This window comes from Tachypleus tridentatus, chromosome 13, assembly GCF_004210375.1.
Source record: "Tachypleus tridentatus isolate NWPU-2018 chromosome 13, ASM421037v1, whole genome shotgun sequence".
In the NCBI taxonomy this organism is placed as follows: domain Eukaryota; kingdom Metazoa; phylum Arthropoda; class Merostomata; order Xiphosura; family Limulidae; genus Tachypleus; species Tachypleus tridentatus.
The window spans coordinates 25,276,581-25,300,260 of NC_134837.1; the positions used below are offsets into that span (position 1 = coordinate 25,276,581).

The 23,680-nt window shown below is 31.2% G+C and overlaps 1 protein-coding gene across 12 annotated transcripts in view; it reads right to left on the reverse strand.

Moving 5' to 3' along the window:
- LOC143238764 (E3 SUMO-protein ligase PIAS2-like) overlaps positions 1-23,680 on the reverse strand; it is a 124,084-nt gene that overhangs the window by 58,552 nt on the left and 41,852 nt on the right. For all 12 annotated transcript variants that reach the window (XR_013020745.1, XR_013020744.1, XM_076479287.1 and 9 more), the window contains 6 exons: positions 21,435-21,519; positions 18,021-18,147; positions 13,716-13,850; positions 6,857-6,962; positions 6,184-6,257; positions 2,398-2,558 (listed from right to left, as the gene is read on the reverse strand). Coding sequence is in view for 10 of the 12 variants with exons in the window: in XM_076479287.1 (XP_076335402.1) it covers positions 2,398-2,558; positions 6,184-6,257; positions 6,857-6,962; positions 13,716-13,850; positions 18,021-18,147; positions 21,435-21,519 (688 nt within the window). In the remaining 2 variants the exon portion in view is untranslated. The remainder of the gene's footprint in view (positions 1-2,397; positions 2,559-6,183; positions 6,258-6,856; positions 6,963-13,715; positions 13,851-18,020; positions 18,148-21,434; positions 21,520-23,680) is intronic.

The window sequence follows — 23,680 nt, forward strand, 5'->3', positions numbered from 1 at the left end:
ATGTTCATAAAGATAAATGATTAGCATCAATCTGGAAAAAAGGTACTTGTGGGTAACAGCTCAGCTTCACAGTCAACATTATAATCAGATCTACCAAAGGTATCGATACATTGAAAGTTGCAGAAAGGAACAGAGTTGAAGAATACCACCTGTTTATGTTTTACCAATGTTCATTTCCTGTATCTCGCATTATGCACAATTGATGATCAGTATACAAGTTGCACAGCTAGATAAGATTGAAAAGATACACAAAATATGTTTAATAATGGTCATAGAATATAATTCAGCTTCTTCCATTAAGGCTATCACACTTTATACACTTTAGACTTAGAGCATCAACAGTGTTTAGATACAAAATTGTTCACTAGGACCTTGCAATGAACTAGTGCAATGTTTTTCAACAAACTTTAGCCTATTCAACTTGGACATTCCAGCTCTACAGTGACACAGAAGACACCAACTAAGCAGCAAACTAACTAAAGGATCCTCCAGGAGACACTTGGTGGTGGAAAGATACCATCCATCCACCTCTGAGGTAACTGGTCACCATCAGGTCTCAGATGCTCCATGTGAAGTAAATATCTTGAACTAATGGAATTTGTCAAAATCAGCCTAGGCAGCAAATTTAGAGAGTGAGCAGAGAGTGAAGCAGTAAAGGCTTGTCAGTAACTGTTTAATGACAACAGTGATAGTCACAGACATCTCCTACAACACAGACAGTGATATACCTGGTTGGATAATAACTGTCTTTTAGAGTAACAACATTCTGTATAAAGCTGATGGAGGATTAGTTTCCTAAGAGCAGAATAAAGGAGCTTGATGTCATAAATCAAGTATTCCTCTGGATTACTGAAAGCAACGAACCACAAATAGACAGTGCCACCAAAATAATATTTACAACTAATATGCAGACATTAAATTTATATTAGCTGGTCCACTAGCAGATGGAAGAAAGAAAGGTAACTACGTAATATTAAAGGTAGCCACCTCAGTGCATGTGCCAGGCCATGTAGGAATAAAACTAAATGAGGAAGCTCACAAGAGAAGTCTTTGTATGAACTCTTTTGGAAGGATATTGATCTCCTCTACAGAAGTGAAATGGCATCAATAAAAGGTCTTTATAAACATTCAGAAAGAATGAGATTACTAGAAAACATTATACTGAGCAATGTAGCTCAGAAGACAAAACATACAGGATTAAGAAAAAAGTGTAAAGCCTAAAGGCTGTGGTAACAATTAGTAAAGGAACTCTCTTGTACTTTCTGGGAAAATGGTGGTAACTACAGGGACTGTTGCATTACTCAATTCAGTAACAGATTTTATGAACAAAGCCACTGAGTATGACAAATGTTTATCTTATAGAAACCATTTACTTGTATATATGTAATACCAAACACACATAACCACAATTCAAAAGTGTTGGATATACAAAACTGTTTAGAGTTATTATTCAGTTCATTTTGTGATCAAATATTTAATGAATATTTAGTTTTTGCACAAATGGTAAAAACAATTACTTCAAGGGCAATAGTTATAACAAATATCATTACACAACTTGGTAAGAGTTATACATTGCATGCGGTTCAACTATTGAAATTTGACATCAGATTACTCAAACTTTCTGTATTTTTCTCTTTGCTTTGTGAATATTGTTACATTATAGCATCTCATAGTTTGTATGGAGAATATATATGTCAATAGAATGAGCACAAGTTAAGCTAAGTAAAAAACTGTTAACTTAGTGTGATTGTTAGTTTAACCATAATAAGCAATATTTCAAAGTGAGATTCTGTTTAACAAAGATGAGGATAATAATTTCACTTGACAAAGGAAGTCCTGAAGTAACTGAACTCACCTATGTGGACTTTGATGAAAAGGACACAAATACTTATAGTTCTTGATACAATTGTGGTAACCCACATAGAAACATAAGTAAATTTATTGCAGGCTATATACTACAAAAAATAATTCATCTCATGAATTGGATTATAAAGTTACAGAATCAGCCTGTGTGGACTTTTGACAAAAAAGATAATTTAGTTTTAGATACAACTGTGACATCCTATAGCATAAAGAATTTTCGTACACACCTGACTCGTTTTGAATGTTATTTTAAAACAAATGGATTGTGTGCTGTCTGTTTATTGTTCAAATTTATCATCATCAAGTTACAAGTACTTAATGTAAAGAACTGTGGCCTTCTAAAAACCTGACAAGAAGGTACTTGTTTAATAATTCGTCTCCATAAATTAACTACAAAAAGACAAATTTACTGAAAAGCTTAATATCAGATGAGGTTAAAGTTGAATTGCTGACCACAGAAACAAGTTCTTATATAACAATAATGGTATTTATATTTCATTTTTGTCAAAACTCATGTCAACATCAAGCACTTACCCATCAATAACCAATTTTTTGAAAAGGGCTGGTTTGTCACAAACTGGACAAATCCAAGTTGGTTTTTTCTCATTCATTTGCAGATAAAGAGAAGCATCAAAACACTGAAGATGTGAGCAAGTTGTGGCACGAGATGGAACTTGCATCCTCATCTTTCCCAGCTGAAAAAATAAAAGATCACACTATCTCAAGATATGTACTTTACAAATATCAAACTTAAAATACTTGCATAAAAGTCTCATTTTAAAAGCCAATGTCATATAAAGAACTGTATAAGAAAACTTATAAAATAAATTCCAACAAGTTTGACACATAAAAGTTAATGTTTTCGACTAAACTAGATGAGAAAATTAATATATACCTTTACTTTAGTTCTTAAAAAATAAACTTCATGTTAACTCAGCATGGAAATTGTGGGTGTTCAGGTTTGCTTAACGTAACCCATTTTTATCTACTAAACTCTGAGAATTCAGAAAACACAAGTTCTGTAAGGTAAAACAGCTTTATATTTGTTGGCAGGTTTACAATTTCATAAAAATGTATTTTCATATTCTCTGCTATTGCAAAGAATTTTTGTTTTTTATCAATAATTTCATAATGGTGTTCAGGCACTTTTTGAAAAAATACAGTGGTCTAAAATTACCTTTCCTATTTTAAAATTTAATAATTAACTAAAAAATACAACTACACAGTTTTTAACACCTTGCAGCTGAGCTCAAACAGTTTGTATTTTTACATTTGTTTTCATTCCAGTAAATAGTATTACCTCATAAAATGACAACTGTGCAATAAAAGGCTAAATACAATGGATTGGTTGTGATAGACCAATCAATTGGCTTCCAAGTTCATCTGACATCACTCCACTATACTTCTTTCTTCAAGTATATGTTAAAAACATTGTATATCACACACTTATAGCAAGCATGAAAGACTAAAGACCATAACAATGGATGCCAATGCCATTGTAATTATGGACATGTTGGAATGCACATGGCCTAAAACTGAATATCGGTTGAACATAACGAGAGCCACTAATGGTGCACACAAGTCTATCGGCATGTTGATAAAAACTGTGTACTATGGAATATAAGATTCTGAAAACTTCATGGTTGTACTTCAGTATTTATTTAATTATTAAATTTTAAAATAGGAAAGATAAAGTGGTCCAAATATAATATACCTGTACTCAAACTTTAGCTATTAACTCTCTCAGCACAGGCTCAGTCAATCTTACTACCTATGTGACCTCTTTGCACTCATTTAAAGTCTTTACTACTTCTAATATTCAACATAATGTATATATCTTCTCAGAATTTGTGCAGTATTTCAGATACAAATCTCAACTTTCCTTTGTGTAATCTCTAAGAGTTGCTAAATGTATTTCAAGTTTTTTTCCCAGTGAAAACTATATTTCATCTGTTATTTTCTCTACTCTACATCACAATGAGATTGACAAATTTGACACCTTGTAAGTAACACAAAAAAAATCAAAATCAAACTTTTCTTTTTAGAATGATTTCTAATTTTAACATGAAACTAGATTAGTTTATTCTAAGTAGCTTTAAGCTTGTAACAGTATACATCTATTTATTATTCAATTTGATTGCCCTTTGCACTGCATGTAACAACTATCTGCATCATACTAAACTGTAAATCAACTGAGGCATGTGCAGCTCTCACCTTGCTATCAAATTACATTATCTGCATGCTGCTTGTACTTGCACCTCACAAAACTGTTTTTATATTATTCATTTTCCTAATCTTATCTAACCTAAAAAGATTTATATTTTACATTTAAATTACTTTTATAACAATAAATAAAGAATAAACATGTAAAAGAAAATCCAATTTTCTTATTTTTTACTGTTGATGTATCTCACCCTACAAATGGTGATGTTATACTTATGGTAGTAATGCACCAAAAAACATAGACTACTAACATGCAAAAAAGACAAGATTTGTGCGACTTTGGCTTTGGGAAGTATTTTTCAGCCTTGTCAAGGTTGAGCTACTATGCAGATCTCTCTGTTGTTGTAAAGGATCCACTTTTCATCACAGGTGACAATTCGATCAAGAAATGGGGCAGTTCAAAATGGCATTTTTTCTGATTTTCACCAAGTTCATGTGGAACCCACTCAGAAAATTTTTAGTTTTCCAATTTGCTAGAGATGATTCAAAATTGTGGAAATACCAACACCCAATTCTTATGCCATTTCTTGAAAAGTATTACGCAGGTTTCTTGCCATTAATACTCTCAGGTGGTCAATTTTAACAGCAGAAGGACATCCTCTGCCCTCTATATCTCACATCTTCGTTACAAAACTTTTGGAACCAATGCTATACTATATGTTCAGAGGTGGTTCCTTCACCCCATGCTTGGTTGATATTACAAGCTATTTGTGATGCATAATGACTAAGTTTGAATTCATGCAAAAAATATTATGTGCAACTTTTTTTTCCCACAATTAATTTTAAGGATATGAAATTTTGGAAATAAGGTTTTAAAAATAAATAAAAAACACTAATCAATAGAAGAAAGCTTTAGCTTTTCAATGGTATATATGAAGTTGTAAAAAAATTTCTTATCCCTATAAATGACTAAAATTTTGATATAAAATTACAACATTTTTGTAAAACCTAATAACCAACAAATGAAATGGCTGTGAAAACTAACAGAAACAGCTCATGATTAACACTGTTTACAAACATTATCAAATCAAAATTACCACATGAAAGTGTAATTGTCTCTAATACAAGTTTTGTGAATCCAAGTTTATTTTAGTTTGACTGGTTAGCCAGTGCCCTTGCTACCTAATTTAAAGAAATGCTTATTGATGCAACAAGACCAATTTACAAAACATTGCTCTTGGAGGAGTGAGAGAGCATGTGGTGCCAGTGAGTTATTATTTTCTCATATTTTAGACTTTTTGGCTGTGGACAGAATGTGTGTATGGACTTGGAAGTAATTATAAATGAAAAATTTTGTTGAAGTGTAGGTCGTGACGCTAAGAGGAATTTTGTATTGAAGTGCCTATCATATGGGAAGCTACGTTTTTAGTATTAAAGCATTCTTCTGGTCTGCTTGCACTTGTCCTTTTTTATCATCTGATCCCTTAAATACCTTATTTTTATTTCAAATGCAAGTTTTGGTTTAGTTTCAACTAACTTTTTCACTTTTTTTGCCTAACTAAACTAAGTATGAAATATTTTGGATGTAAATTCAAATTATAATAATAATAGGCCACTCTAGTAGTCAGTTACACACCCTTTTTTATGTGTCAAAGTAACTAGTAGAAAAATAGTAAAAAAAAACAACAAACCTCACACCCATGAAAAAAAAATCTTTTTGTTCATATGTTTACTTAAGAATCATGCCTGCACCTACAATTTATATGAATAAATTTCTGTGTTAAATTGGTATGAACATTCAAAGTGGGAGAGAAAATGAGAATTTCTAGTATCTATATGCAATAACAAAAGTACTGCAGGTAATTCACACCAAATTAAAAGTATATTTGTCTGATCTATTTAGACTAAACCAAGTGTATTTTACCTAAATATTACTAGAGGAGAAAATTACATAATTAGGAATATGCAATGGTTATATGTTTCTTAGATAGATTTATATTGCTTTAGATCTTTTACCACAGCACTGCAAGAATAAAGCTGTTGTACATGTACCTGTTCAATTTTAACATTATTACACATGATAAATATGTGAACAAAACTATATTTTGCAGACAATAATTTTGTTAAACATTTTAAACAAAAACATAGATAACTTACAGGACACATCAATGACCCTCGAAGACTTGTTGTAGCTATTTCAGAGTCTGGATCTTGCTGGAGTTTTTCTTTAACTAAAAAACAACATGGTTATTGTTAGTATTCAGCATTAAACACTGGAGAAAATAAAGTCTTTCATATTATTCTACTGATACATTTTGAATCATGTATGAAGGCCAATGTTAGACTCATTACAAATACCTTTATCATGAAATACTTGTATCTTAACAAGCTGTTAATTAGTTATTTTACTACAAATGAAAGAATTAAAAGCATTCCAAGGTATTTATTTAATGAAAGTCTTAGTAAGAAAATAATGAAAACATTTTTTTTCACATACATAAAAAAGAACTGAGTCACAGTAAGAGATACACACCTTAAACTTTTGTCTTAATTCAATTTCACATTCCAAATATCTGACATAACTAAGAAATACCTTCCACCAATGATAACCAAAAACTCAATTGCAAGAACCCATTGTTTGTGACTTCTGTATGTGTTCCCATCTGTGCATTTCCACAATTAGTTATAATACTGTATATTAAAGACTGAGAGGAGATTGCTATTACAGTTAACACCAGTTTTCCATGTTTATTTCCAATGACTTATTTTCTTTAAGAACAAACATTACTATAACAAATGATGGCAAAACACATCAAGCTAACAAACTTACTTAGAGCTCTCGTGTGATCAGGGTTTCTTACACCACATGATTTTAGGCGACTTAACAAGATCCCTGAACTCAGTCTTCTTACAAGATACACTCCTACAACATAGCCCTAAAGAATTGTATGAACAATATTAATAACAATATAATTCAGTCCAAAAAATTAGCACCTGAACACTCCTACAACATAGCCCTAAAGAATTGTATGAACAATATTAATAACAATATAATTCAGTCCAAAAAATTAGCACCTGGACACTCCTACAACATAGCCCTAAAGAATTGTATGAACAATATTAATAACAATATAATTCAGTCCAAAAAATTAGCACCTGAAACTTCAGTAGGAACAGAAGTAAGCACACACTGAAGGATATTTGACATTGACATACAAAACACATGTAATTAATACAACCTGGTTAGTGTAAAACATTTTAGCCTTAAAAGTCTTGTTGCACAAAACTTTATGAAGAGAACACTTCAATTACCACTTTTGTTAATACTTTTGAAGCAATTACATGGCAAAGTCTTATCAAATAACACTGAAATCTAAAGTCTAATTTTTTGCCAGTATATTTGACTTATGAACATAAAGTCTAGTACATGTTCCAATAGATTAAATATATAGTTGTTTTTTGTTTGAGATGAACATGTTTCTTCACTAATTCAAATGCTTTTTTACTTTAAATAAAATTATATTTTTTTACTTGTTAACTCACAGATCAGGTAGAATAAGTTGTACATATTCAGTAACAATCTTCAACAATGCAAGCATTTAACTTCTTTACCAAAAGCTGCATCATATTAGTTTGCATAACACCACACATGAATGCATAAAAATATAATAGAAAATTCTATAATCTTAAACTATGTCAATTATATTATAAATAAAAGCATTAGCAATAGCATAATGATCAACTAAACAGTTATGTTGATGAAGCAAGGAACAACAAAAATTTAAACCACTGTGTTACAAGTACTTGTTCACAAGAAATTATACAATTATTATTTGATGCCAATTTCATTTTTTTTTTTGTAAGAACATATTTTCAAATAAAAACAAAGAAAAAGAAAGCATATCACAAGCTAAGCTTTTATCGCTTTGTTCTGATGTCTAAGTAAGTCTCAACTAAACTGGAAGCCATACTGACTTAAATACAGGGTGGCCCGTAAGTCCCTACCCATCCATATATCTTATGTATCCAGTGTATCTGTGTGCTGTCCCTCATTCTCGCTGCATAATATTATGCGACGTCATGTTTTGTGAGACATTTTCCACAACATAGCAGGGGTTATTGTTCCAAATGCCGCAGTAACTGCTACCTTCAACTCATACATGTGTAATTGAATATAACATAATAACATAGGGATGGGTAGGGACTTACAGGCCACTCTGTAGTTGAAATGAATAGTAAAAAATTTTTTTACATTTCTATCAGAAGTCTAGACTTCTCAAAGCTAAGATATAGGCAGTTACATCATGCAGTAACACTATATCTTGAGAAACAGTAATTGTCTAAAATAAACTAATCTACACTTGTACTGAAGTTAAACTTCAAAAATTTTTTTTTCAAAATTATTTCAACATTTCTCCTAGAGGGCTATAAGGAGCCCCATTATTATCAGAAATAATTCAGGATTCACAAAAATACCTATGTGATAAAATAACCCAAAATCAGAGATGAAAAAAAAATTTTGAATAACTTAACTCTGAAGTAAATAAATAAATAATAATAACAGTAAAAGTATGCAATTTTTTTTTCTCAAAACAGGGTGGACCTAACTAGGCAACCAAAAAATTAAATGCACATGTTCTGAGGGTAAATTCATCAAACTAAAGTAAAATGTTTTACACAGAACACTTTCAAATGGTATAAGTGTATACATATTAAATTAAGACAAATGTAATGACTCTTATTGCCGTGTTTTGTGTAAATGCAATGAAAACTCTAATTCAAGCCATACAAGCTTCTGATTGGAATTTTTCTAATTGAAAATTTAGTAACATATAACTTCATCAAAATAAACTATAGTTCTGTTTATTTAATGAAGTTATTTGTAACTTGTTTTAACTTCTTAGTTTGTTTTATTTGATATATAGAAGTTGAATATATTATATTAAGATGATTTAAAAGCTTTACCACATTGTTACAGTTCAAGTCTATCAAGTTACAACATCATCTGATAACCAATAACCCCAGACAGTTGCTGTCATTGGTCAACTATAATCTTTCTTCTTATTCTCACCCTGTATCTCTTTCTTCCACACGTGCATGCTTACTCCCAAACTTTCCTTAAATGAAAAAGGCTAGTGCTTTCTCTCAAACATGTGAACACATTCCCTCAAATAAAGACTTGCTTCACTCATATCTTTTGTTTTGCTTGCATGTATTTGCAACAGTAGGCTATGTGATGACTTCATAAAAAATTTCATATAATCAAATTTTTGTTTATGTTATGTTGAAACAAGAAGTAAATAAATTCTTCATTAAATGGAATGATAATAAGTCAGAATACACTGCAAACAACACTTGACCACATGGAAACAAGGACACGAAAAGATAGGGAATTTTGTTTGGAAACTTGAAATGTCATGCACAGCACATGCAAGAAGCTAAAGTAATGTACCCAGTTCTGCTTTGATTAAAATAGCTTTTGGAAATTTTTATTTTTTTCTTACATTGTTCTTTTTATTGGTTTTAATCAAAATTGGTTAGTTAGGTACTCTTAACTAACTAAATATTTTGATTAAAACCAATAAAAAGAACAATGTAAGAAAAAAGCACAAATAAGAGCAAGAGAGATGGAAGAGGAGAGAGAAATTCATCCTTCCAGAAAGAGAAATCAAACACTAAGAAAAGCAAGGAAAACTTCTGAAGAAGGAAATGAAAGATTGGTCAGAGATTAAGAGCATCATGCAGAAGCTCTACCAAGAAAATCCAGGTATCAGAGAGAGAAAATACAAACAAGACAGTGCATAAGGGTAGCTTTGGTAGTGGCACAGAAAACTGAAGATCAAAGAAAGAGACAAACAAGGCAGTATGAAAGGCAAGTACTGACATTTGCATAGATAATTGCAGACCAGAGAAAAAGAAAACATCTACTCTTTGTTTCTTTGGATTTAGTCTGGTAAAAAAGCAACTACTCAGATTCAACTTCAGCATATATGTCCATCTAAAATATGCTGTTTTGTGTGATGGCTATGTCACAAATGTAGGAGAATTAGCTACCCTACCATCAGCTCATGCAGTAATTCAGAAATATGCATGAGCAAACTCAGGATGCTATAGCATATGGAAGATCTGACCTATTTATTACCTTTACCTGTAATCCTAAGTGGGATGGAATGGAAAAGGAACTCCTGCCTAGCTAAAAGGCTCAGTACAGACATGACATCATTACCACAGTATTTAGGCAAAATGTACTCGAGATAAAATGTCTCACAAAGGAGAGTCATGTATTTGGCAAAATAAGATCCTTTTGCACACCACTGAAAAGAGGACAACCTCATGCTCGTATTTTAATTTGGCTCAAAGAAAAGATTCATGTCATCCAAACTGACTCATTTATTTGTGCACATCTTCAAGATCCTAGCGCAGATAAAGAACTGTACAAAGTAATTAAGAGTCAAATGATTCATGGTCAAAGTACAGCCATCAATACAGGGTGGGTCACCACATATATGCAAAAGAAGGAAAGTGTACAAAGAAATACCCCAGGTTTTGTCAGACATCATTACTGGAAAAGATAGCTATCTTCAGTACATACAAAAAAAGCCTGAAGATTGTGGAATAAGCTTTAAATTGAAAGTGGGAGGTAAGCACAAGAAAGTCAACAACAGATGGGTTGTTTCATACTGCCCATTGTTAAACAAGATCATCACATTAATGTTAGTTTATGCAAATCAGTCAAATCAATCAAATACATTTGCAAGCATATACACAAAGGAACTAAACAGTATTTAGTACCAACAATAATAGGAATTATGAAATTCTCTACTACCAAATGGCAAAATACATTAATTCCTACAAAGCTGTTTGGAGACTTTTCAAATTAACCATTCATGAGAGGCATCTAACTGTTGGTCACTTGGACATTTATCCAGAAAAACTTCAGAGGGCCTGTTTCATGGAAGAAATTGCAGAAAAAAAAAAGAGAGAGAGACTAAATTCACATCTTTTTTCACACTCCACCAGAAAGATGACTTTACTTGTACCTGAAAATTCCAGAGTACTACACATGGAGTACCAACACTGGAAACAGCAAAGCCATGGTGATGTCTTAGGAAGAGTGCACACCCTCCATCAAAATCAGTTTGAATGTTTCTGTCTTTGCATGCTGCTCCATACAATTAAGGTCCAACTTCTTTCAGAAGCTTGTTGAAAGGGTGGAATATGACATATCATCAGGCATAGAACATGAGAGGATTCACTGAGGATGAACACTGGAATGATGCTCTTACTGAGGCTAAGGTTAGCCAATCTCCATCTGAAATCAGAATTATTTTTGCTACCATGCTGCATTTTTATTTGGTGGGTGATTCTGTGCAGCTGTGGACAAATCACAAACAAGCAACAAGTGAGTACATTCTCTAAGCAAGAGTATCTGTAGGCAACCTATTAAGAAGCAATCTTCTATAAAGCTTTGATCAAGACTGAAGACAAATTGTTGACAACGGGAGGCAAACAGTTGAAAAAATCTAGGGTACCTAAAATATCCAGAGAATAAGATCATTCTTTAGCCTGAGACATGTTGAGGGAAACCTCACACAATGTTGAAGAAATGAAACAGTTCACTGTTGAGAATGAGTCAAAACTAAACAGTAGGCAGAAGGTTTACCTCAAAGTACTAAAACAAAACAAATTAACTCCAAAGAGGGAAGCCTGATACTCTTGACTGCTCAAAGTGGCACTGGGAAGACTGTTTTTTTTAAATTATAAACCTGTTGCCAGCAGAAATATTTCCTTGGGTGTTGTTTCTTCTAGTACTGCAATTGCAAAGATCATGTTGCTCATAGGAGAAAGAACAACTCACTGAACTTTCAAGTTAAGCCTTAAACAAAATAATTGAAAATGCAATACCTCCATAGGCTTGAGTGCTTCAAAACTGTGTGCTGATTGTATGGGATGATGCATAATGTCCTACAAGACTAACTTTGAGGTCAATGATAAGCTCTTGCATGATCTTAATGACACAAAGTAATATGGAGGGTGTTACTTTTCTCATGACTGGAGACTTAGGAAAATCTTGCCAATAGTTGAGAAAGATACAAAAGTAGATGAATTCAATGCATGAGTCAAGTCATCTAAACTCTGGAAAAATGTATTCAAGCTCTATTTCATGACAAGTATGAGAGTTCACTTCATCCAATGTGCAGAAGTTGGACAATCTGCCAAACAACTATTGGAAACTGGAAATGGCAGCATTGCTGAGGGAGATGATGGGTTCAACATTTCAATGTTTAAAAAACATGGGATACCTTGAAGAGCAAAATATAAAGGTTTTCCTAACTTAATAAATTGCTATAGACAGGTAATGGTTAAAAGAAAGAGCAATTCTTACCCGCAAGAATGTTGAGGTGAATAGAATCAATGAGCAAATGCTCCAACTGGTTCTTGGACAGGCCAAGTCTTACAAATAAGTTGACCCAATGCCTGATTCCAATGATTTGATCCAATACCATGTAAAATTCCTAAATTTTTTTCAATACTGGAATATTGAAAAATTCAGGAACCTGGACCTTCCAAGGCTTTGCAATGGGACAAAATTCACAATCAAGAAAAGGAAGCTAAATATCTTGAAAATAGTAATAAAGGATGGATCTCACAAAGATGAAAACGTGGTTTTGTTGGGAATTCTTTTTTAACAGATACTCCAACACCATCCAAGAGGATTCAGTTTCCTGTCAGGTTGAACTTTGCCACAACCATCAATAAAGCACAATGCCAAACCATTAAAGTGGAAGAACTTCAATCAGAATTGTCCTGCTTTTTCAAGGCCAATTCTATGTTAGCTGCTATATTTACTCCTGACAGGAAAACACAAAATATTGCATATAAAAAAAGTTTTACATTAAGTCAGTAAATTAGCAAGTAAATAAGGAACCAAATCAGTTAAAACCATTTTCATACAAGTAATGCCGGAAATTCTGCTAGTCTTTTAATAAATATGTTGTAGTAATTATGACTCAGACAAAACAAATAATCCTAGTGTCCAGAAAAAGAAAATTAGATGTCTAACTTTAGTTTCAGAATTTTATGATGTTTACTTACTGTTTCCTTGATGTAATATTTTTGGATTAGATTATATTTTAATTCAGCATGAAAAGTGGAGGTGTAATTACTGTTTCCTTGTTTCCTATTGAAAAAACTTCATCCTTAATAAGTAATGTCAGACAGTGACCTACTTTTGCCCATAAGTACATGAAAACCTTCCTCATACATATAATGACATAATAAAATTATAAAAAATAATTTCAATATTTTTGAACCCAATATATTTGAGAAACGTATATATGTAAAAACGACGCGTTTGGGTCGAGAAAACTTTTTACATAGAGGAGTGACAATGTTTTGACCTTCTTCGGTCATCTTCAGGTTCACAGGTTGACTGAAGAAGGTCGAAACATTGTTCACTCCCTATGTAAAAAATTTTCTCAACCCAAACGAGCCATTTTTACACATATATTTTTCTCTACAAGTGGACTTTCTTGACATTACTGATTATTTGAGAAACAGTACTAGTTATACTTATTTTGACCAAAACTACCTGACAATGGAGGTATAACTTTTTGATATTTAACTATTTACCACTTCTGGAGTAACTTATTCGTAATAAGGAAATACTCAATATACTATGTACTTACCCTTCCATATTCAGATGCCCACGATATATTAATATGATTGGGGCAGGTAGGAGACAACCTACAGAGACCTGTGATGTTGACTGGTCGACTAGGACGTTTTGGCTCTACTCCAGGTTTATTTGTTGGAATAGGATTCTGAAAATGTATGAAAAGATCATGCAAGATAATGATATCCTACTTTCTTACTCTACAATCCTTTTAGATGTTAAAATTACCTTGACTGTTGTACCATCTTCATAACTGAATATCTATAGCATAGAATAGCTGTAGTAATAAAACACTTATAATCAATACACAGTTTTGAAAGAAGGATTACTTAATAAATCAATAGATCAATTATTTCTTGAGATAATTAATATTTTCAGCCAATAAGTTGGCTTTACTTAATATTGATGAAATGAAAACAGCTGGAAAGTAACAGTTAAAAGCTTAGCTCAATAATTTGAAAACATGATTATAACAGGTGAGGTTGATACATATAACCTCTAAAATTTTGCCTCAATATCAACATGATGACAGCAGAGGTAAAACAGCCAAAGTTTGGTATGTTTTGAATTTTTCACAAAGCTACATGAGGGCTGTATGTGCTAGCTGTCCCTAATTTAGCAGTGTAAGACTATAGGAAGGTAGCTAGTCATCACCACCCACCATCAACTCTTGGGCTACTCTTTTATTAACAAATATTGGGATTGACTGTCACATTACAAAACCCCCACAGCTAAAAAGGCAAGCATGTTTGGTGTGATGGGGATTGAAATCCATGACCACTGGATCACAAATTGAGTGCCTTAACCACCTGGTCTTACTGGGCCTAGCAGCTAAAGTAATGCCTCAACTGAAATAACACCCTAATGAAGAATAAAGTTTTACAGAACAATTTTTTCAATAGTTGGAAACTATATTTGTTTTATTACTGGTTTAACTAATATTTAGTTTTGAAGTATTAGTGCAAAGAAAGTACACAAAATATTCATTTGCTTAATTGGGCTTGGTATAGTCTATGTTATATTTCAAAGAAAACCAGAACTGATACAAGTTAGAAAATATTTATGTTGGAATTAGAAAAAAAAAATATTATATCAACTCTACTTTGTACTCATTTATTTTGTTTGTTATGGGAGGTTAAATAATGGGCTGTCTGTGCTCTTTTAATCACTGGTACTCAAACCATTATTTTTAGTAATGCAAGTTCATAAACATACTGCTGCTCTCTTGAGAATTCTACTTCATAGAGTAGAAAATAAATTTATACAACATACACACACACTTATTTAAAAACACAAAACATTCATATGTATTGATTACATTTGGAACCAATATACAACAAAATTAAGTAAAAGAGAGTGCTGTAAGTTAATGAGTATTTGACAACTTTTGGAATTCTTATTTGCATTATTAATTTGTACATTATGTTAAAGTAGTAAAATACTACGAGTTTTCAACTCTTCTCTTTTGGTAAATGCAGTTTTAGGAGAATTAATATATATTTTATGAGTCACAGAACTTGCAATTCTGTAAAAATAAATACATTTTGACAGCTTTAGTCAAAACATAATATATAAAATATTGGACTTTTTACCCCTTATGATAGCAGTACAGAATATAAAGATAGGTGTTGTTTCTATGTAGAGTGAGATTCTTCAGTTGCTTTCTTTATAATTTTTAACTATTTGAAAACAGAAACATCAGACATTTCTGATAATAGAAACAGTGACCATATTAACAAGTCCTAATTATTAATAAAAGCATCCGCTCATTTCTTAAGGTACTGTGTAATACACCTTAAAAAAAAAATCAGTGTTCCAATGGAAACACAATTTTAGCAGTACCCAACTTTCCCAACTGTAGGCCAAGACACCAGATACTTGGTTGTGGTCACCAATCATCTATGAAGTCAACTCAGGCCTGACATAAATATCCTACTGAATATAGCACAATGCAAGAGCTCATGAAGTTAATACAGCAAATATTAGGAGCATGAATATGATCATGTTGGCAATGGTCATGTTCCATAGATTATTAGTAGGGTTAACTGACTCTTAATAGAGCAATGTCTGCTTTACTCATTTTAATATGGTAAAATAAGTTCATAAAATTCAAACTTTTCCAATAAATTATACAAAAAATATTATACAGTTTTATACAAAAGTAATTTACTGATACATTGTCGTTCTTTTACGTTAACTAAAGTTTTAGCGATTTTATTTCTACTATCAGTGTTGTATGTTTATATAAAAAATTCATCTGTGTTTCAATAATAATAAAATTGCCAAGTGACGAAATATGAATGTTAACAAGCTTATACATCTACTCAAAACCACAACAACTTAATTTACAATTATATATAGTGTTGTGGAACTATATATGGAAGACAAACAACAGAACTAAACAGTATTCAGCATACATACATGACTAATATCACTTTATTTTAGTCTGAAACATATTTGAGTTAACTGCACACATCTTTTTTATATAAAGCATAATCTATTCTGAGAATAAAGACTTTTCTACTTGCTAATGGTACTGGAGTATGACAATTAAGAAGGTATGTCAGTGAATACCTGAACATATCTTTTGTGCTAGTCACTTTTATTCATTTTTCTTAAAGTTTAGAAACTGTTTATCACCATACAAAAAAACCTTTATTTTAAAGTAAAAACCATATATTTTGCAAGTAATAATGTATCTCTTTCTTACATAGAATATTTTAATGTTACAAAATAATATCATCTGTTAATGAAAAAAATCAAGTTTTCGAAACTTGGGTAAAGTTTAAATTCTAACATTTTTCATTAGCAAAGCCACAAAGATTGGTCTAGTATGGCATAAAAACTATTTTATTTGCCATATTATTGTTCACAGTTTCAAATATTTTATAATTATAGTGTGTGTATCAAAAAGCTTCCAAACCTCAAAGTGGCAATATGTAGAGGCAAAAAGGCAAAAATGGTAAAACGTTATACGTTTGAAAATAAGGATTTACAAATTATTTTTATCTCACTCATTAACTTTCTCCAGGTTTAAAAATATAAAGTACATAACTCAGAGGTTGGAATTACCTGTTGTCAAGAAATTACAACAAATAACACTAGCTCAGCAGTGAAGATCTGCTTGTTGTCGAGGGTAATTTTCACTTACTTCATTTAAACGTAAACAAGTTTTCCACTTAGCAGGTTACTAATTAGCAAGTTCAAGAAAAAATATATTCAAATACCCTTCTTCTTGCTCCACCTAACAGAGGTTACATAAGCAGTCCATATGTGGAGCAGTGCATGTTGCATGTACAATATTAATTTTATTATACTTTTTATACATTTGGGTCAACCAATTATTCCTCGAGTTCGAAAACTTTATAACAGCAAGGACACAAAAAAATATTATTTCAGCCATCAACTTATTGCACTCAACAAAATAGTTCCTTACTATATGTAACATTTTTCCAGTCCTATCTTCAACCAGGTTTATGTTCATAGTAAGTTACCTTTAATACTTAGAAGGAACTAGCACAGCACAGAAAGCAGGAAATTTAATACTTTACTGCTTCATTTCTCATTTTATTGTGATGGTGCTAAAAGCATGAAATTTCAAAGAATGGTTTTTAATAGTAGAGTAGTAGAATTTGTAAACGTCAAGATACTAATACAGAGTGTTCAGAAAGTCACTGTGCACTTATATATCTATTAACTGACATGTTTCAATATAGAATACACGAGGTAAATATGAATGACAATTATAAACAATGTTGAAAGTGACCCCCGTTGACATCAATACAGGCTTGGATCCTTCTTATTTTGTTTCTAAACACCACTATCAGTTGCTGGCTTGAAATAGACTGAATGAATGCTGTTACAAAACTGCACAGTGACTTTCTTGAACACCCTATACATATCAATGTTCACAGCAATATGTTATTTTTCTTAATAAAATTTTAAGCCACTCCCTGATGGGTAAAAATAAAGTAAAAGTGAGAAATTTCTCTAACTTATTAATCAAAAATAGTTTTGCTTGTTTGTTATTGAGCACAAAATTACACAATGAACTATCTATGCTCTGCCCACCACAAGTATTGAAATCTGGTTTCTGTAATTTTAAGTCCACAGGCTTACCACTGTGTCACAAAATAATAAATTTACACAGTAAGATGTGAATAAAATGACATCAAATGTCAAATTTTTAAATAGTTAAATACATTTATTTTGAATAGTAACTACAAAAAGTTTCTTCACACAATTTTTCTCACAAAAATATCTTTAAAAGTCTTTACCAACAACATGCACATATCCTGGACAAACAGGACAGACTTACTGGAAGTGGACAGACTTTGGAATTAACTTTCACACAAATGCTAGGTGGAAAATTATCATCCTGTTCGCAAGTAGTCTCTAACAGACAGAATCGTAACTGGACCTGTACACCATATTCTTTGTTTCCTCTAATTATAAAAGTAATGAAAGGTTAATGAAACAAATGCTTAACACAGCATTAAATCAATAACAAAAAAATCTCTGAATGTCTATTAAAAAACACACATAATAGACAAATTAACTTATTTAATCATTACATTTAATGAGCAAGAGAAACAGTTTAAATAGCAAGTATGACAGGATAATAGTAACAAAAACAAAATGACAGAAAAATACATAACTCACTACTGTTTACTTATTCATGGAAGCAATTTCACAGATTAAGGATTAGCAATCCTTGGTTTTTAAGACTCACAACATAGGTAAGTTAATGTGTAGAATTATAAGATTTCTAATTATGTTAAAGTACTTTTATTTGCAAGCTTTCAGCTCTCTTGCTGGAGCCTTCATTGAGCATGATAAAAACCTGGGTAAGAGGACCGAAAACTAATACTTCCAAATATAATATTATTTACAAATATTCTTAAGAAAATCTTTACATTTAACTCAGTTTTTACAACAAACATTATCAAATGTACAGAATTAGATTTGAGTGAGTTAACTGATTACTTTGTATAAGAGATTACCTATGAGTAGTGATTATATAAAACTGTGCCAAGTACACTAACTGATTAACTGAAATTATGATTATATCAATAAATCAAAGTGTTTCTAATTATTAAGGATTTTGATTATTCCAAAAATTAATAAATCAAGATAAAAATTAAATCAACTGTCACAAAAATAACCAGTGAATTGAAATATTGAAAAAAAATTGTTCTTAAGCACAAAGTTACATAATGTAGGCCTAGAAAAATCCTGTATGACATATTACCATGGTGACAAAACATTTTATCATGATTCCTGGTATTTTACCCCATTTTATTTGTGAGTAGGGCTATGCTAAATTGAACTCAAATCTAGAACTGTCTTGGACTCTTAGAATTTCAGAACTAATTTTATATTCTTTGAGTCCTAAATTGAACTTTGTTTCTAGGATGTTAATTGTGGATTCAGCATTTCCTGTTTTTTCAGAAATGAAGCATTGAAGTTGCACAAGATGTTACTAATTTTGTGCACACTTTTTCTTCTTTCATTGCACATGTTTAGACACATACAGGACAAAAAGCAATAATTTCAGGTAACACTGTCAAGTGGTTGTCGGTACAACAGAAAGGTAGGCATGCAATTCATTGCTATGAAAGTAAATAAATATACTCTGGTTCCTTGATCATCTATGCTAATCCAGAGAAAGCAAAAAATCATAATTGTAAAAGGCAAATGTTCAATTTCTCTACACTTCAGTTACACGAGTCCAATTCAACTTTTCTCCTATAACACTTCTTTCCTTTGTTTGCTTGTTTCCATTTTAGTTGAATTTAATTGCTAACAAAGGCACAAATAGCTTTAATTTTTTTTACTTTTTCTTCTACAGACAAGGAAGTGCATTTACACCCTATCAATAGCTGTAAAAAATAAGAAAAAAATTATGCAAATTTGTGCTGGGAAATTATTACAAAAGAGCATTTGTTGAAACTTACAATTTGAATGAACACCAAGTCTTGCAAGAGAAGACTCCAGATATCATACAACCCTGAACTTTTGCAATCAAAATTAAGTTCCAAGTAACAATTTCTCCAAAACATTTAAAATATAGTCTACAAATTCAGTAGTACAGTTATCTTGAGAAAATTTGGGGTAAAGAAAAAACATGAATAACTGAGGATTAAGGATAACAGAAGTGCAAATAATAAAGGCACTAGTAAAGCCAGCATTTTTGGTACAAATGGTAGTGAAGTTAGTTTAGGCACACCTAGCTCCAAAGTTCTTGGGCTGATTCCTATATATGAAACTATTTTTTGAGGCCTGACATAATTGGTTATATCTGCTTTGTCCATTTCAAATTTGGAAGTTTAATTTTTTTACTCAATCTTATTCAGATTTGGTGATTTAAAGAAGGTAGAGGTCACAATTTAAGGATCATAAGGTTCCATTCCCATTGTCCCTATACTCTTGCTCATCCTGTCTCTGCTATGACAAAGTCACTCAGGTTACCTGTTTGGCAGCATCTTTTACTTCATGTTCAACTGCTTACTAGAGGAAAGGCAACTGACTGTACCTGTCACTGTTCTTAGTCTATGGAAAACTGTACTAATCAATTAATTGACAGTAATGTTGGGTGGGGCAGATTAACAACAAAGTATTTAAAATATACCATACATTATGAATACACTACACTTTACAGTGTCTACTGGTTGTACTGCTTTACTTTTAAAGTTCTCAAACAACCTGTAAGTATGCACTATCTTCTATTTTTTAATCTTTTCAAATCTCTTCTGTTTTATAATGAATATATATTTTTGCCCAAATAACTGATCATTTTTTTCTTTCACTTTCTTGCATCTTAACTTTTAACTGAAATACCATTAACAGGTAAGTGCTGAATTAGGTTCATTCTTCCTTTTCCACTCTTGTGTAGATATGCAACGAATAAAAATATCAATTGTAATTTTAAAAAAAAAAATTCCTTACTTTTGTTATGTACATTATGTTACATGTCTACTGATAGCAGCCTATGAAATATTCCTTTAAGTATAAGTTTTCATATAACAAAATGTGCTAAATGCTTTTTCACTTGTTTAACAATAACATCAAAAGTGGAAAAAAATTTCACCCTTTTAATTATCAAACAAAAATGGATCTATAACCTTTTTAATTGAATTCATTTAGATCGTGTAAATGATGAACCAAACATGAATTATATTAGCTGCTATCCTCCACTTAATTTAAAAGCTCATGTGTAACTCAAAACCTGATTGAATATGGTAATTTTGCAATAAAGAAAATTTTAGGTTTCTTCATAAAACACATACCCGTGTTGCATTTAACTCTTCTGTGCCAAGCTTGTTTTTGGAAATGAGCTAAAAATATTTTATTTTGATTTTTATAGCCTATTGTTATAAATGCCAACATACAAATAAATTCAGGCAAATCATTAAACCATGACAAGAAAAGGTGTATTCAAATTAATATGGGCAATATTTTTTGAAACATAGATGGTGCCCAAGTTATTTTGGGTAAACAATGGAAGAGGTTAATTGATAATATGTTGTTGAAAAACAGATCTTATTCTTATTAATATAATGTTACTGACATAACAATGAAATTTTTAAATATGTCAACTACTGGTGCAAGTCCTATATGTATTAGTAAGTATGATTCAAGACTAATTGTCGAAAAACAATTTTCCTATACTTTGATTTCCAAGGACATTTTATTGAAATCCCACCTTTCTTTTAAAGAAGTGTAAGCTCACCTGGACATAGCCACATCATGAGCCTGCTGGGGTGTTAGGTGAAAGAAAAACACACTTTCTTGGAACCTACCAGGTTTTGAAGGCACTAAAAAGAAAAAAAAAGAACCCAAAACAAAAGAACTTTTGAAATTGCTTTATGGTGTAATATTACCAATATAAACTGGATGATGAAAAAAGTTTGAAATATAGACCATTTTACTTGTAATTTCAATCATATTAAAATGTGGTTTCACTGAAATTTAGTTTTCACCTTACTTTGAAACCAGAGATTCTCATTGAATTCTTCAAAGTGTATACTTGTGATAAAATCAGAATCTAAAAGACAATAATATTAGATCATTTTTTATTACATGGAAAATTTTAACTTTGTATTAGTCATGCATATAACCTCCAACAGTATTCACTAAATAAAACATGTGCACAGTATACGATAAAATGTTACCAAGATATTGATACCTGGTTAAATTTGTATCTTTAAAACAAGTTCAACACTGACATTATGAAAAGCTTTTACATTTACACACACAAAATAAAATTACAATCCAAGCTTCTGACTGGTATGTACAAGTTAGTGCAGTATCAAATCAGGTACACTATCTAATAAAGGTAAATGTGCTTTTCAGTGTGCATAATTATATATAATATATGAAATAATTTATCACTAAAAATATATATACCATTGTTCTGTGCATTTTATGAAAACTTCTTACACTTTGAATGTCTCCCAGAGATTTATCAAATATTAAACATTACAAAAATTGAAATATTTTGGAGTTCAAGTATCTCCTTTAAAGTGCAAGTATATATTGGATTTTTGTTACACAGTTGCTGTTTTCATTCTTTCCTGTATTTTAACCCTTAAATGGCAGCCATTATCAATTTATGTTTTCTGAGAAAAAGGTGGTGGTCATCAATTGATGATATAGTATAAAAACATTACTTAACAACCCCATCACACTGTATTTTGAAATAAAGGACTTAAAACCTTTCTAACATAAAACTTCAAATCATAACATACATTATAATATTAACTTGCATACTTTAATAGTAAATGTATTTAATAGAATTTAAATTAACACAGTGACTTGTGCAGAAATGTACCTAACCTTTCACAAAAGGAACACTTTTTTGTTACATTGTACCAATTAATGTAGCATAAAATCATAACTAACAATCCATATTTTAATTCAAGCACACTCTACCTCACCGAAATCTTGATATGAAAAACATGGTAGCCTTTTCAAAGATCAAAATGGCTGAAAAAAAACCACTTCAGGGACATTCTAAGCTATTGATTGGTTATTCACATGCTATATACTGTAGTAAGAGTATATGAGGATTGTTTAAATAAAATGGAAAAAGTAGAAGGGGGTCATGTGTTTGATTCAGTACCTAAGCTGTATCTCAGCAAAATGAAAAGATACAAGGTTCTTACCCTATATTCTGGCTTGTTAATGTTAGGTTGCATTTAGGTTTTACTTTTACATTTTAATTAGTTATATATTTGTGTTTTAAAATTCATATTTCAAAGTTTTAATGACCTTTAAGTTCACCTGTTGTTTTCTTGAGAACTCAACAAGACTTATTAAAAATAGAAGTGTGGAAATCATTTTGCTGCATGGTAATGCATCTCTGCAGATCACAATGTTATAATAACCTGTATGCACCAGTTAATGTTTTGACATCAATAATAGAAGATAAAGAACTGGAAAGGAAATTGAACATTAAAAATAAACTGTAAATGAAAATGTAAAACTACAATATCCATGCATATGACACAAAGATATTTTAAAATTATACAATGAAGAGATTTAAGGTCTCTTAATTATAAATATTTCAATGCACTGTGCATTGATGACAATAGCTAGAGTTAGCAACATGTGAAGAAAATGGAAAATAAAATACAAATCCTTCCACAGAAAACCTTTTGATATTAATTTAGGATATTCTTGAGATTATGCAAATGAAATATGAAAAGTGTGATATGTAAAACAATATTTGTATACTTGAAATGAAAATCATCTTGGAGTGGATATACAACTAATTTTTATTAGAATTAACAGAAAAAAATAAAAATTAAATATTTTATTTTTTGAATTTTGTTTTGGAATTTCGCACAAAGCTACTTGCGGGCTATCTGTGCTACCCGTCCCTAATTTAGCAGTGTAAGACAAGAGGAAAAGCAGCTAGTCATCCCACCCACCGCCAACTCTTAGGCTATTCTTTTACCAACGAAAAATGTGATT